The sequence below is a fragment of the Watersipora subatra genome, chromosome 7 (assembly GCF_963576615.1).
Source record: "Watersipora subatra chromosome 7, tzWatSuba1.1, whole genome shotgun sequence".
Taxonomy (NCBI): domain Eukaryota; kingdom Metazoa; phylum Bryozoa; class Gymnolaemata; order Cheilostomatida; family Watersiporidae; genus Watersipora; species Watersipora subatra.
Window position 1 is genome coordinate 52,052,871 of NC_088714.1, and position 14,580 is coordinate 52,067,450.

A 14,580-nucleotide genomic window follows, 5' to 3' on the forward strand; every position below is an offset into this window, starting at 1 on the left:
CACAGATGTTTGCCTCCATTTTGACATAGGAATGTGTCACTATTAGCCTTTTATCTTTTTCTGTCATTATATCGAGTTTTAAATAGTCAACACATAATTGCCAACTTTCATTTTTTCTTTCACCAAGGCTACTGTAGGACTCAAGGAACTAAGGCTGAGTTCCATACATTCTTTCCTTTTTACAAGTTGATTGACATGCTTTTCAATTACGGCTGCCCTCTGGCCCTATCCCTATAAGTCAAAGATGGCCAAATGATTTTGGTCATATTCCACTAGAGCCAAATTTGACAACTTTTAGATATACAATGAGCTAAAGATGTGCATTTTTTACCATACAAAAGCATGAAATTATTTGTGTACATCTAAAAATAAGGCGTCAAATACAATGTAAAAACCTTTATTCAAGTGCATATACATAAATTGAGTGAAAATCAGTGAATGAATGTGCTGTAACAAACAAGTCTGGTATGAATGAGCAAAATGATGAGTGGGCTCTGACTCCACAATACTATCAAAACGAGCTTTCCTGCTACTACAGCAACTCTTACAAGTTCATGAAGATGCATATTTGTAAGTCGTGTTCCATGATTGTTTTTCACAAATTTCATTGTATCAAAAGTAAGTAGTCTTTTAGCTAGCCTCGTAGTAGTTGGGTACCTTTCTCAGCCGACAGGTGGTGACCAAAACATTTGGATCGGTTATATAAATCTCATCTCCTTAGGGATTACAAAGCTCTACCTGTATTTGAGGTACCAGTAATGGGTACTCAGCTGTAAGTTGATTTTTCCAAGTGCCGATAACATCCATTGGCAGTGGTTGTGACACAAGGTCTATGGCAGAGCTGATTGCATAAAATTCCTTGAACCTACCTAAAAGCTCAGTGTTCAAATTTTCCAGAAATGTCACAAATGGTTGCTAGTCAACATTGCAGCAAGCTTCTTGGAAAGTCACGTTTAATCATGGGGTGTGGAGCATATCTTTGGTGACATTAGAACTGAGCAGTAATACCATAAAACCTTTAATTATACACCGTGGTGCTTTATTTTCTAATCTTTTCCTTAGAGTGGCGCTTTAGTTGAGGATTTTTCAAACACCTCATCAGAATATTGAGAGGATAAATATAAACCTTTTACGGGGAATCGAATGTCAACTATATTTTGCACTCTCCTTCGGACAGAGTGACATTAGCCCTTTTGAATACAAGAAATTTATTAACTTGCCTCCAACTTTTCGTAAATATGTAAATGAGTATGCAAGGGGAAACTGATACATGTCTCTACCAGTTTACTCTAGGACACTTATGTATTCGCATCATCCAACTTTCGCATTTTCGGGTGTCATCCTCTCGTGAAAATTTCATGAGCGAAACTAAACGATCATAACGAACGAGCAAAAGCGCGAAATTTAATAGCTTTGTTCATTGATATCCACAATAAAATCGTCATATTAGAAATGCAGGCAATTTTCGTTTGTGGTTAGGCTCAATGGGAAATTTCTGGTAAACTCATTATAGCTAATACACCGACTGATCAGCATGGCAAAGCAAATTAAGATGATATCAGTTTAGTCACCGAATTTGTAACTGATGAAGATGAAAGTCTGGTAGGTGAAGTCATAAAATTGAAAAATAATTATTGTAGTGACGAGTTTTATTACCAACCAAAAACAATATCAACCCTCATCAGGTTCAACTACATTATCTCTTTCACTGCCAACCATGTACAAATTCGTTATCGGCCTAGTGCCAGCCATTTTCCCGAAATTGCCGATATTGCTTCATAATATGTATACAGTATTTGTTCAAGTTCAATCTCTATCTAGAACATTTTTGTTACATATTTTATTTTGCCAACACTTTAACCAATATTGCTATGCAAAAATTCAATGTATCTCTACTTGTGCGCGACGATAAAGCTATGTGAAGCTACAATCAATCCGAAGCTAAAACGATCCTCCACAATGTTCCTTACTCTTACAAAACTATTACTTTCACCACTGTCAGAGACAGTGCTACTACTTTAATTATCTGTATAATCACGAAAATCTAAATCTTAATTGGCTATAATATCATCAACAACTAATTACCTGTTTTATGACTCGCGCGCGGTAGTTAATGAACTCACAGAAAAATGTTTGTTTTTAGATTAGAAATTCTCAAACAAAAATTTTAAATTGCTTCGTTGTTTTAGGCTGATTTTATAGAGAAATCTTCGGACAACACATTCAATTTCATAAAACTCTTAAAGATCGTGGGTTATGTGGTCAATGAATAATAAAATCAGGTTACCACGCAATTGCTGGGAAAGTCCAAAAATGCGTTTATGGAGCCCAGTTAAGCCCAGAGGTATAAGTATTGATTCTCAAATTATTTCATTGGTTTATATGAACTGAAAGGAAGATTTTGACCTAATTACCAAAAAAAATTTTCATGATAGGTAATATACATTGCTTTTTATAAATGTTGCATATACGCAACATTGGGCTATAGGTGAATGAAAAGAACAGCTATTTTCATTGTTAACAAGCATAATGTATTGTTGAAAGCCACAAAGTAAATGCCAACAGAACATGTATAATTACAATAATAATGATAATAAAAATAGTATTACATGATGGTTAGAAAATTATTTTATGATATCAAAAGGTCTGATAATTTCCACTACTACTTTTTGTGGAAGTTTGTGAAGCAGTTTCTATCCTCCGTAAAACACAATCGAACTTCACATTTTGTGCATACAGTTGTAGTATAACTGTTCTTTAGCTTGCAATGCCTACATCTACCCCTGCTCTCACATTTTCCTGGCCAGTGGCCTATGTTGTCAAATCTAACATCCTCATTGACAACTACCACCTTAGAAATTTTTTTAGCTGCCGTTGAGTCATCTAAGGATGGCCGACCTCTCTTCACTGTATTGACTTTTATCAAAGCATCAGCTACACCAGCCTACAACGTGTACTATTACAATTTACCCCAAATAAGGGTTGCATTTGTTGTTATATGCAAAATTCAGAAGTCACTTTCAGCATATAGGTACATCTACAGCACATCTAAATTGTTTTATTATACAATACGGTATAGGTGTATTATATCATATACATAAATATATGTACATTTATGTAGGATATTATCTGGTATTATAACAAGTATGAACTGATTACATTTATGTTTACCTGAAATTTCCTTCTGCTAAGCATTTCTTTCTTGGGTAGTCCTAGCAGCCGATGTTCTCTCCTATATATGTTCCAGGCATTTACCATGGCTAATGTTACAATATGCCAAAACAAATACATATACCATCTTCTTGACCTTAGCTTGAATCGATAAGCTGCGGTAAAAGAATCTAGGAGATCAACGCCGCCCATGCTTTGGTTGTAGCTTGCTACTATAGCTGGCATTGCAAAGTACTCATAGTTCTTTTTACTCTTTATCCATCTCTTGACTTGCTGTGTTGGCTCAACACCTGTGACAGAAGAAAGCAGGCTGACTGCCCTATTATCATACCATCGCACTGCAATGATGTTATGGTTTTGATCTACTCGATAATCGATGGTACCACGCCCTTTTTTCTTTAGCTCTTTTTCTTGCAGTAGCGTACATTGGCCCATTCTATTTTTTCTTACTGTCCCTGTGTATTTCATTCCTCTTTCATTTAGAGCAGTTATCAATCCCAAACTAGTAAAAAAGTTATCAGCAAATATTTTGTAATTAGAATTATATTTCAATGATTCCGTGAGTTTTAGAACAACATCAGCTCCTTGGCCTAATGCACTTCTTTGACCTGTTCCACCTTGGTAGACGTCAAAGTCATATCAAATGCCAGCTGGGTCAGCCCTTCCCTAGATTTTAAACCCCCACGGATGTGGCTTTCCTTTTATGTACTGCTGTATGGGGTTTGTCTTTCCTCTAAACTCGCACATCATTTCATCAATGCTGACATTTTCTTCTGGTGTAAGTTTGAGGCAGTTTTCTCTAAACGATTCTAGCCAAGGTCGCACTTTCCAAAGTTTATCCTTGTGCTTGTTTTCGTCACTGACTGTAAGATTGTTGACCACATGCAGCTTGGTGAGCAAGTCACGAAATCTATTTCTGCCTATAGCGGTGCTGACAGGAGGGTAGCTGGTTTCAATCTCCCAGTATTGTCTGACTGATGACATTCTAACTAAACCCATGTGAAAATACACCCCAAAAATCTTTTCAATTTTCTTGTGGTCAGTTTGAACGGAAGTTCCAGTTTTCTGAACACTATAAATGTTGGTCTGCTGTACAATATTTTCAATCATTTCTGTAGAAATGAACCGCCTAAAATATTCCAATGGGGTGTGAGTCGCTCCATCTACTAATGGTTCAGGTTTTGGACCAGTGAAATCCAATGCAGATGGTGTGAAATTAGCCTTGAGCCATCGATATTCTCTCCTCTTCCCCCGAACTGCATTCCCATTTGTTGGTTCTCTTCTTTTTCATCTTCTGATTCATTATCAGACTCCTTGCAAAAAATGTCAAAGTCAGCTTCCATGTATCAGTAAGATTTTGTTCCCCGAGTATCATAGGCTATTGCAAATGTCTATAAATGTATTTACATAGGCATATGCTTATTATGGATGTATACACTATATTATACTGTAGTATATATACATAAATTAGTATGTACGCTGTATAAGGACAGTTGCAGATATGTGGATATATGTGGAGGCCTATATAACTTATATTGTACATGTATGTACATTAGTGAATATATGAATAATTTGTTATAAAATGCATATACCTGTTGTAGTTGCAAGTTAGTTGTTTGTTGGGTAGCATCAAAATCATCATCGTCATCACTTTCTAGTCCTTCATAGTCACTGCTATTCCCATCTATCTCATCTAATACATTGTCCACAGTCATCCTGCGATGTTGAGCCATGATTTTATAGTATACCTACATAACAAAATAAAGAGATACATGTATTATAAATAGTTATACTAATAAGATATTATTATATAACTATATATTTCTAATGCCAGACCATACTTTCTTATAAATGTTCAATGTGATTTTATTTATGTTATAATTATTATTCGAAACTTTATTACAAATTTCCCTTTATGAAAATGCAAATTGTAATATTATTATTATATATGAAATCTCAATGTCTGTATCATGATATACCTAATATTTTATACATGATTGAAAAATGTAGCTTCCTCATTGTTACAAAGCATCTGATATTTATCACTATGACTATATTCTTTGTTGTGCACAAGTCCCAATGTTGCACTGGCGCAACACATAGTTTGACACACACAAAAAAAGATGTTATAGACTAAATTTATGCAACATAAATAGTTTATACAGTTAAACTACCTCTGCACTTGAGTCTAATGTAAAAAAATTCTAAAGTTCTTACCTGAGAAGAAGCAAGGACAGCTAAGCTAAAATGGCAACTTTTCCCTCTTTTTGATATAGTCACATGGGCAACTTTGAAACACCCTCTTAGGTCACATGATTGATGTAACCAACAAAAATCCTTGGAATCCTTGTAGAAAACATGCATTAGGATAAGACAAATCCAGTTTTAATGCAACAGCAACATTAACTTGGTACTAGATTGCCTACAAAGTTTGTGTTGCGTATACGCAACACAGGGCCTAACAGGGTTAGAAATTCTCAAACAAAAGTTTAAAATTGCTTCGTTGTTTTAGGCTGATTTTATAGAGAAATCTTCGGACAACACATTCAATTTCATAAAACTCTTAAAGATTGTGGGTTATGTGGTCAACGAATAATAAAATCAGGTTACCACGCAATTGCTGGGAAAGTCCAAAAATGCGTTTATGGCAGTGGCCCCTAGAAAACGCATAAATGTGTTTATGGTAGCAAAAAGTTGATTGTTACCTATCTATTTTCTTCTTCTTGGGATTCGAGTGTGAAAGTCACGGTGGGAGGGACCTAGACGTCATTGATAGTCCAAGAAACAAATGGCAACAAGTGATCAAATTGAATTATCGATCTCACCCACACATTTCAACCTGCGGTTTACAAATACAAACTAGTCCCAAATTGAATTTTTTTTCTTATTAGCAAACTGGACCTGAGGAATGTAATCTGTTTTTTTCCACTGCATTTATTTTCACATCATTATATTTTCGCACTCATCAGAGCTGCGAAATTAAGTTGCAGCGAAATTTTACTCTGTGTGCTACTCGCGAAACTAAATACTAGTGAACTAAAAGTGTCCTAGGGTATATCTATTGCTTGCAATTAACCTTCGGTGATCTTATAGCCTGTGTGGCAAATTTTTAGAGCTTTAAAGCTTTTTATTTCATTTTAAATTTGAAGACATTATTTTATTTCATAACTATATTTAACAAGGTTGCATAAAAGCTCTTTGCATTCATTGATATGTTTGCTACAATTTGCAGCCAAAACTAGCTTTTTATGTGCGATAGAAGAGAAGTTGCGAGTTTTGATCCATTGTAAGCCGAATTGAGATTACCGCAATGCTGCTGTCAAATAATATGCGATAAATCTACAAATTTATAAGTTATATAATAATAGTTTATCAAATGCTATAAATATGTATGTATTCAAGAACAAGTGACATGAACAAACCATATTTTCAATACATTCAAAAATAAAAATTAATACGTTTAAGACAAAAATATCATCATTTGCTTGACCAGTTGGTTTCTGATTGTTGCTTTTGTTTGGAACAATTTCATATTCTTCTGGCTGTTCAATACCTTCCGCGGTGTTTTCCGAACTCAACTCCTTTTTTGCGCAGCTGAGCTAGTTGATATTAGCGTCCAAACAACTTTTTTGGCAAAGCAATACTTTTACGCGATGCACTTTAAAATTATACATTTCTCTCGCAAATAAAGAGAAACTGCTAGTAATAAAAATAACCTCAAAATTTTTGCTTCAAAATATGTAGTAGCACAGATTCTATCAAAAATTGTGAAAATCTTTTTCACATTCATTGAAGTATCAAGAATGCTTTTAACATGGAACTGCTATAAGCTTGATACAGTTACTTATTAAAACATGGTGCTGCATTCAAAGTTTTAATGAAAAAACTGTAAAAACTTGGAGTTGCCAATCGAACTTCAAATTAGTTTTTATTGATGTAATCAAGTCATTTTTAGTATGGTTTTGTGGACACTTTTCTAATGATCACTTGCTATTAAGGGTTCATAAAGACCAAGAATGTGAAATACAGTTCATCCTCGACTTACGGCCGCGTTTGGTTCCGGCCGGTCATGAGACAATTTGGGCGTAAGTCAATTCTGTATAGTGTATGAGGCTAGAAATTACCATATGTTTTGGATGCTGTATAATAAAGTTTTATCATCTACATTGTTTTGTTTTGTTTTTTACTGTTTTGGTGTAGTTAATTAACATTTTGTTTTCTTGTTATTCATTTCAGCTATAGTATTTTGTTGTACTGTACAGTATTTGTTCAACCATTTTATTTAGTTCTGTATTATTTTTAGTTTCAGTACAGTGTATGTACTTTGCTTGTCATTCATTTTGGCTCCAGTATTTTGTTGTATAAAGTATTTGTTAACCTTTTTACTGATCAAATTCTTGTTCAATTTGTAATAGTTGAGGGTTTCATAAGTAAAAGAATTTTATAATTACAATTTATTTACAAAAAACACAAAATAATCAAACATAAAACATACTGTACAAAAAATGCATAAAGAACAGAAAAATAAATTTACTCTTCGCTTGGATGACTCTGGGTCATTTGGATCGTTGTCATCTTCAGTGCTGTAGGCATCTCCACGTGTTCTTCTGCTTGAAGGTTAAGATTTGGCAACTTGGGTGCTGGTGCTTGGCTGTGGATCATTAATGTCAATGTATGCGATGGGGGACGGGGTGGCAGGGGTCGGTGTAGCTGGAGGAGTAGTTTCTTTCACAAACATGCAAAGGGTTGATTGAATAGTGTTTTTTATTTTTCTCATAAATTTCTCTATATGAGCGAAACATGTTGTAGGCGGTCCGCTCGATTCTTGCAAAGCGTTCGATGTTTGAACCCACCTTCTCAAAGTGAGCCAATATTTTGTTTAGAAAAAATAATCCTTCAGATAAGCCTTTCGTCATAAACATTTGTTGTGGTTCCTCTTTTTCTTGTTTTTCTTTTTTCCCAGCTTCTTTCCTTTTTTATTCTGCAACTTTTTCTTCCTAGGCGATTAGTTTTTCATTCATTAATTTTTCTGATTCTTGGTCCAACAACTTTTCAACTTCCTCCATTTCGCATTCCAATTATAGATCTTTTGCTAATCTAACAATTCTCTCACGATTTGCCGAAAGATCATGTTCGTTGTCAAATCCTGCAAACGTGTTCACACAGGTCTTCATACACTTGTTTCACACACCATTCATACATCTCTTCGTAATGATGTCCCATGCTATATAGCAATATTCTTGGTCGCATATAGAAGGTTGGAGTTTTTCCAAAAATCTCTCAGAGATCGTTCAAGGTCTACATCAGTCGCAGCTTTAGCTTGGGCAAATGTTGTCTTCAGATAGTTGGCTTTAAAATTAGCAATTGATCCTTGATCCATTGGCTGGATAAGAGGCATAGTGTTGGGTGGCAAAAACACAACTTTAACATCGGATGAAAATTTGCTTGATGAGATAGATGTCCTGGTGCATTGTTCAAAACCAGTAGAATCATGAAGGGAATGTGTTGTTCTAAGCAATTTTCGCAAACTTGCGGAATGAAGCAGCTTGTGAACCAGTCCTTGAAAAGTGCCTCTGTCATTCATGCCTTTTTGTTTGAATGGAAATAGATGGTTAAGGTGTGGCGATTAATGTTTTTGAACGCTCGTGGGTTCTCAGAGTGGTAGATCAGGATGGGTTTCGAGTTGAATCTTGCGACGTTCCTATCAAGCAGCAGCGTAAGCCTGTCTTTAAGGGCTTTGAAACCAGGTATGGTTTTTGCCTCTTTATGGATGTATTTCCATTCGGGCATCTGCTTCCAAAAAAGTGTCGTCTTGCCAACATTAAAGACCGGCCCTGCCATGTAGCATTCCTCTCGAATTATGGAGTCCAAATTGTCAACAAATTTCTTGCCCCCCTCTCCATCTGTACTCGCAGTTTCTCCGGTGACTCGAACGCTATGAAGCTTGAAGTGTTTCTTTAAGCGTGTGAACATGTTAGTGCTAAATTCAACAATGCAGTCATCTCCAGCGTCTTCCTTTATGGTCTCATAAAGACTTCTCGCCTTTGTTTGGATAGTAAGCAGGCTGAGCGGTGTTTGTTTCTGTATCTCATTCTCCATTCAGATACTCAAAAATTATCCAGTCCTTTGTTCCGTGATGACTGTCAACTCCATCGGTGCAGATCCTTTCACCGCTTCGCAAATGCGTTCCTTGTCCTTGAGGATTGTCGAAATGGTGGAATGTGACAGCTTTAGTACTCGGCCAATATCGTTAACCTTCCTCCTTTATGCATTTTGATGAGCTTTTTCTTCATGTCCAGTTCAACCTCCTTCCGCTGTCACTTAGCATGCTTAGAGATAAAAAGTCAGCAGTCCTCTTTGTTACCATCTTCAGGGGTTTCAATGGAGAGTAGCTTGAATGAGCAGGAACCGGTGTTTGTGCTGGTAGTAGTAGTAAGACACTGATGCTTTAGCATGAATGTTGGGTTTCTGCCAGCAACACTTCTCACTTGTCGGCATCACAAAGCTTAAAGACCGGAAGTGTCGCATAATAATCCTAAATTGATAAAGTAGATATTATCTGATTGTGTTAATTCCATGTTACTATTCTTCGTTGATTGATTTTGTGTGTGTGTGAGACGGTGTGTTTGTGAAAATGTTCCTCCGCGTGAAACTCATATAGACAGGTGTTAGGACCAGGCTGAAAACAGTCAGTATAGTGGATAGGTTATACAGTATTTAGGTATGCAAAAATGCTTCAAATAGAAAAAATCTGTCATTTGATTAAAGAAAAAAGTGGATACTTTTTGGATACATTTTTGAAGATTATGGATAAAGTTTTTGTCAATTTTAGTACATTTTTGGATATTTTGATTTTTCCTATTATCAACAATGGATTACGCAACGCCTCGCAGTGAGCTGCGTGACTTTCTCATGGACGTGGTTGTAAAGTCGGGTGGGCGTATGTCGCATAGGTTGTAAGGTGACGACGACCTACTGTAGTGGTGATTAAATAAATGTGGCATTCAAATAGAACTGGCATTCAATTAAAGGATGGCGCTCTATTTTTTAACCCTTTTCCCATAGTGGTGCTCAAAAAGAGGTGGCGTTCAAATAAAGGGGCATTCAAATACAGGTTTTGTGGTAACTCTTGCCTGAATGATTTCATTCAGGCAAGAATGATGTATTCTGCATCATTCTGATTAAGGAATACTCTCAGCTGGTGGTGTTTTAGCAATGAGTTTGCTTTCAGTTTGTTTATTAGGTTTATCAAGTTAGTAATCAGCTTTTGAAAGTACTCTGACAACTTGGTGCAAAGGACTGACTGGTGAAGTATTGTACTGGTGGAGTATTGTACTGGTGGAGTACATGGTAAAATAATCCGTAATTCACATAAAGCGAAGTGTTTGCTGAAAACTTGATGCGTACTGAAAATCAGTATGTACAGACATACTGATTTTCAGTACAACGTCTCATACAAGCATGGTGTATGTATGAGGCGATCATTAGTACCTTGCCAATTCAACTTCGATTAGCCGACAAGTAGCATTTAGATACATTGAATGGGACACCGTTTTGTTTTTGCAGACAGACACTAACACAAAGAATTGTGCTGCTTAAGCTCGCAATTGACTGCCATCTTTTCATCTAAAATTCTTAGCTCCAGATGTTTTGGTATCAGTCTATAGTAAACTCACTTTAACACATACGGATGAGATTCTTCCACTAGTTGTGGTTTAACCTACTATGAGCAAACTTTGGCTGTAAAATCAGACGAAGCATGACTTGCAAGATTTACTAAGATGCATAGCATATAACAATATTAATATAACAATACAGTGGCTGTTGTAGTGTCCTTGTATTTTGCTCAGGGGTTGTTTACAAAAATGTTATGTACTTTGAGCTTGGCCCAAGGGTCGTACATAAAACAAGTAGAGTCAGCCAAGCTCAGTCAACCAAAGTGAACAGATGCTCATAAATATATGAAGCAAAATACAGATATAAAAGCTGGGAGAATATTCTTGACAATAAATCTGAAGGCATCAAAACACTGTTAATCTTTAAAGCGTTTCTAACAATCCAGAATATTTGGCAACAAGAATATTATATTGACCAATGTTTGTGACGTTGGGAGATAATTTATTACACGATCAGATTATCTTGCAAGTAGCCAGTTTTTTATCCAGTTACTGTACATAAGTGTGTGAGTCTAAAGCTAGTCTGAGATACAGTATATCACTCAGGTAAAACATTACGATTGATAGTATAAGAAGACAACAAGCAATATTCAAGCATGGGAAGGTAATGAGCAACCTTAGAGACGAACATAGAGGAACACTAATACCGCAAATAGAGAGGTTAAGAGAATAATCCTTATTGTAAACTCAAAGAGATCATAACACTTCGCGCATTTAGTATTGTTACTAGTACTATGAGTTACACTGAACAAAATGTTTTACCTTCAAGGTTTTTGTGGACTTTGTTTTTTACATCTTGTTACAAATTATCCAAAGGGTAGCTCACTCTGCTTTGATGCTGAGATTTTTCTTGGCAGTAGCAAAGTTGCTTGTTTATTAATATTTTTTCGAGTTTTTACTAAGACTGACTGATTTGCTATAAAATATGTTATTTTGTAAGTTTTTTCGCTCGATTTTGATGTTTCTTTTTTGCCTTCTATTTCTTTTTCACTTTAGTATGGAGTTTTTAAGCAAGCATACACGGTCCAGTTAATTTTTCTCATCCTGCTTCCAATATATCTCTCTGTTTTTTTACTTTTCCTCACTTTTCTCATTGTCCTTTCAGTTTGTCCAAGTTGGGTATATCGGTTTTGATTCAAGTTCTTCCATCTGCCCTCTTGCTATACCTTTATCGACATACAATGTTTAAGCTCGGCAAGCATTTGTTTCCACATACGACATCCATGAGGCTTAAGTTTCTCCAAACTGTGTCAAAGCCATTTACGAAAAGCACATACCTGTGCACCATCCCGCTCCCTTGATAACACTGGGACTATATTTCTTTATTTTCGAAATATACCAAGACATTGTCAATCAACCTCAGGTGGTAGCTGTCGCGGACAGCAAATTTATATCAGTTGATATTAACACTATTGGAAACTGATAAGTTCGTATAATTAATAGTATTTATTCTAGACAACAGAGACCATGTAAAATGCATCATGGCTATGACTAGCTACATAGCAGACTGAAGTCGGTCTATAATGACTGTGTTGGTTGATGCAAGGCTGATACAATGCTAATACATTAGTCTGGGCACTGTACAGTAATTCCTCTATAAAGTACACCGCATAACAAAACAAAAGGGACTTGAGAATATGTTCAAGGAGTGAACTTGGAAAAGCATAAAAAGCCAACTTAGTAAACATACTATCACCATGACCTTTGCAGTAAACTGCTAAAGATTTTTTCCCCGTTAAAACACATACAATTATCGCTAGACGCAGTTCGAAAAGGCACTTGTAATATTTGTCAACGGATGGCAAGCACTATTTGCTACTGCCAGCATTAATCCTTCTAAAGTCACAGCAATTGGTAAAGCCTGTGCGTGTTGTACCACATCCTATCTACCATCAGTGATATGGTAGATCTACCAGATATGGCAGATGGTAGATATGGCAGATCTACCATCAGTCTATGCACTGCCTTATTTTCAAGACCATGCCCTACAAAAAGAAGTTCTGGTCAAAGGTTTGCCTGATAAATCGAACAGAACTAGATAGTATACCCTCTACAACTCGCGGTTACACCGTTGCCAACCATCAATACCAGAAATATGTTCTAGAACGGGTTTCGTAAAGAAAGTGCTATTGCTTGGCACCTAACCAAGTAACTAGAATTTATTTTCTACATTTCTACTTATTTTTATTAATGATTATCTGTGTATATATATAGTAAGCTGGCTGTCTAAAAATAATGCATCAAGCACAGATAGCAGCTTTTATTGGAGTACAGACTTTAAATAATATGGCGAAATGATCCTCAGAGTGTAAAGATTAATTTAATGTTCAACGCAGTTTCCCAACATTTCTGTTTTACAAGAGTTTGTATTCCAGGTGTGAGATATCAACAGGTTGATAATGTAGCCTCTGTTTGGCCGCAGTCTGAAAGTTTCATCATTGGAGTAGTGTATCCCACTGACACTGACCTTCATAGGGTTTAATAGGTCTAATGGCGCCAAATTCAGGAAGTGTGGGTTCATGTGGTCCAACCAGGGCTGGTGATTTACTCACGGATTTATAAACTTGTGTGTTGTGTTGCAACAGCACTCAGGCTTGTCCAAGTAAAATCTAGCCGTCAATACAGTCTCAATATTGTGGTTTGAGTTAATAATAGTCCCTTTTAGAGTGAACTCAAGCAATACTGATCTAGTGACAGCTGAAATTTGGACCTTTTGTTTTTGATGAAGTGGGATGACGCCACTCAATTGGACTTTTTTAAAATTCAAGTTTGAAATGATGCACTCGAGTCTCATTTCTTGCCACCACTCAATGTAGGAAGGTGGCATTGTGGTGTTGCAGAAGCTCAGATCCAGCATTCACACAAAGCTTTTTATGAAAATGTATCAATTTATTGGCAACCCGCTCGGTACACAGTTTAAAGCACCTTAGAAGACCCACAATCTTGGCACTTTTACCATGATTAATATTATGAGCTAAAGTGATGTCATCACTAGTGATGTCAATCCATTCATATCAGTTGATATACGGTTGTCATTTTGTCAGGGTTTTCAACAGATAGAAGCCTCCCACTTTTCTTATCTTTCATATCAGTTTGATTGGGCTTATTTGCATCAACCTTAAACCTCTGAACTCAGCGTTTAACTGCTCTGTAGTCAATGGAAGCATCCCCATAGACTTGATGAAGTGTTTTCTTCTCACAAGCAAGAAATTTTATCGCAGCTCTTTTTTTATGTGTCGATCTTAAGGCCATTTTCAAAATGGATGCCAGAAAATTGAAGTAACATGTTTTTAAAATAAAAAGCTCAGAAAAGTTTCTCAGGCATCTCATCATTGGGTAGGCTTTGCTGAATTGAACTCGTGGTTCTTTCGTATGAGTTGCAGAATTGCCTCACCATGACGCTGCCTGCGCAAGCGAAAGTTAAACTTGTGACTCTGGAGCAAGATTTCTGTTTTCAGAACAAAATTGAAACAAGTTACTTGAAACACCCACAAATAATTTCTGATCAAACTATACCTGGAGTTTAATTTGTGAAAACGAACTGGTGGGCTAACTTAATTCCTTTAATTTTAGAGAAGTAGCAGGGCAAAATGGTAAACCAGTCATACGTCAGAACTAGCATTTCACCATCTTGTAAACCCACAAGCACTGCTTTGTTTAAAGTTGACGACCTCTCCGTGAACTACAACCAGTAGAAATTACCAAAATTTACAAACCAAGATAGCTGATCAAA

General features: G+C 36.2%; 3 protein-coding genes across 3 annotated transcripts in view; all 3 read right to left on the minus strand.

The window, feature by feature from the left end:
- Positions 1-14,580, minus strand: part of LOC137401118 (cytochrome c oxidase assembly protein COX16 homolog, mitochondrial-like) — a 386,239-nt gene that overhangs the window by 50,339 nt on the left and 321,320 nt on the right. The gene's annotated exons all lie outside the window — the stretch shown is intronic.
- On the minus strand, positions 3,838-4,281 carry LOC137400877 (piggyBac transposable element-derived protein 3-like). The gene has a single exon (XM_068087220.1). It carries the CDS (start codon positions 4,279-4,281, stop codon positions 3,838-3,840), a length of 444 nt encoding a protein of 147 aa, XP_067943321.1.
- On the minus strand, positions 8,752-9,270 carry LOC137400878 (tigger transposable element-derived protein 1-like). Its single transcript, XM_068087221.1, has one exon. The coding sequence runs from the start codon at positions 9,268-9,270 to the stop codon at positions 8,752-8,754; it is 519 nt and encodes a 172-aa protein (XP_067943322.1).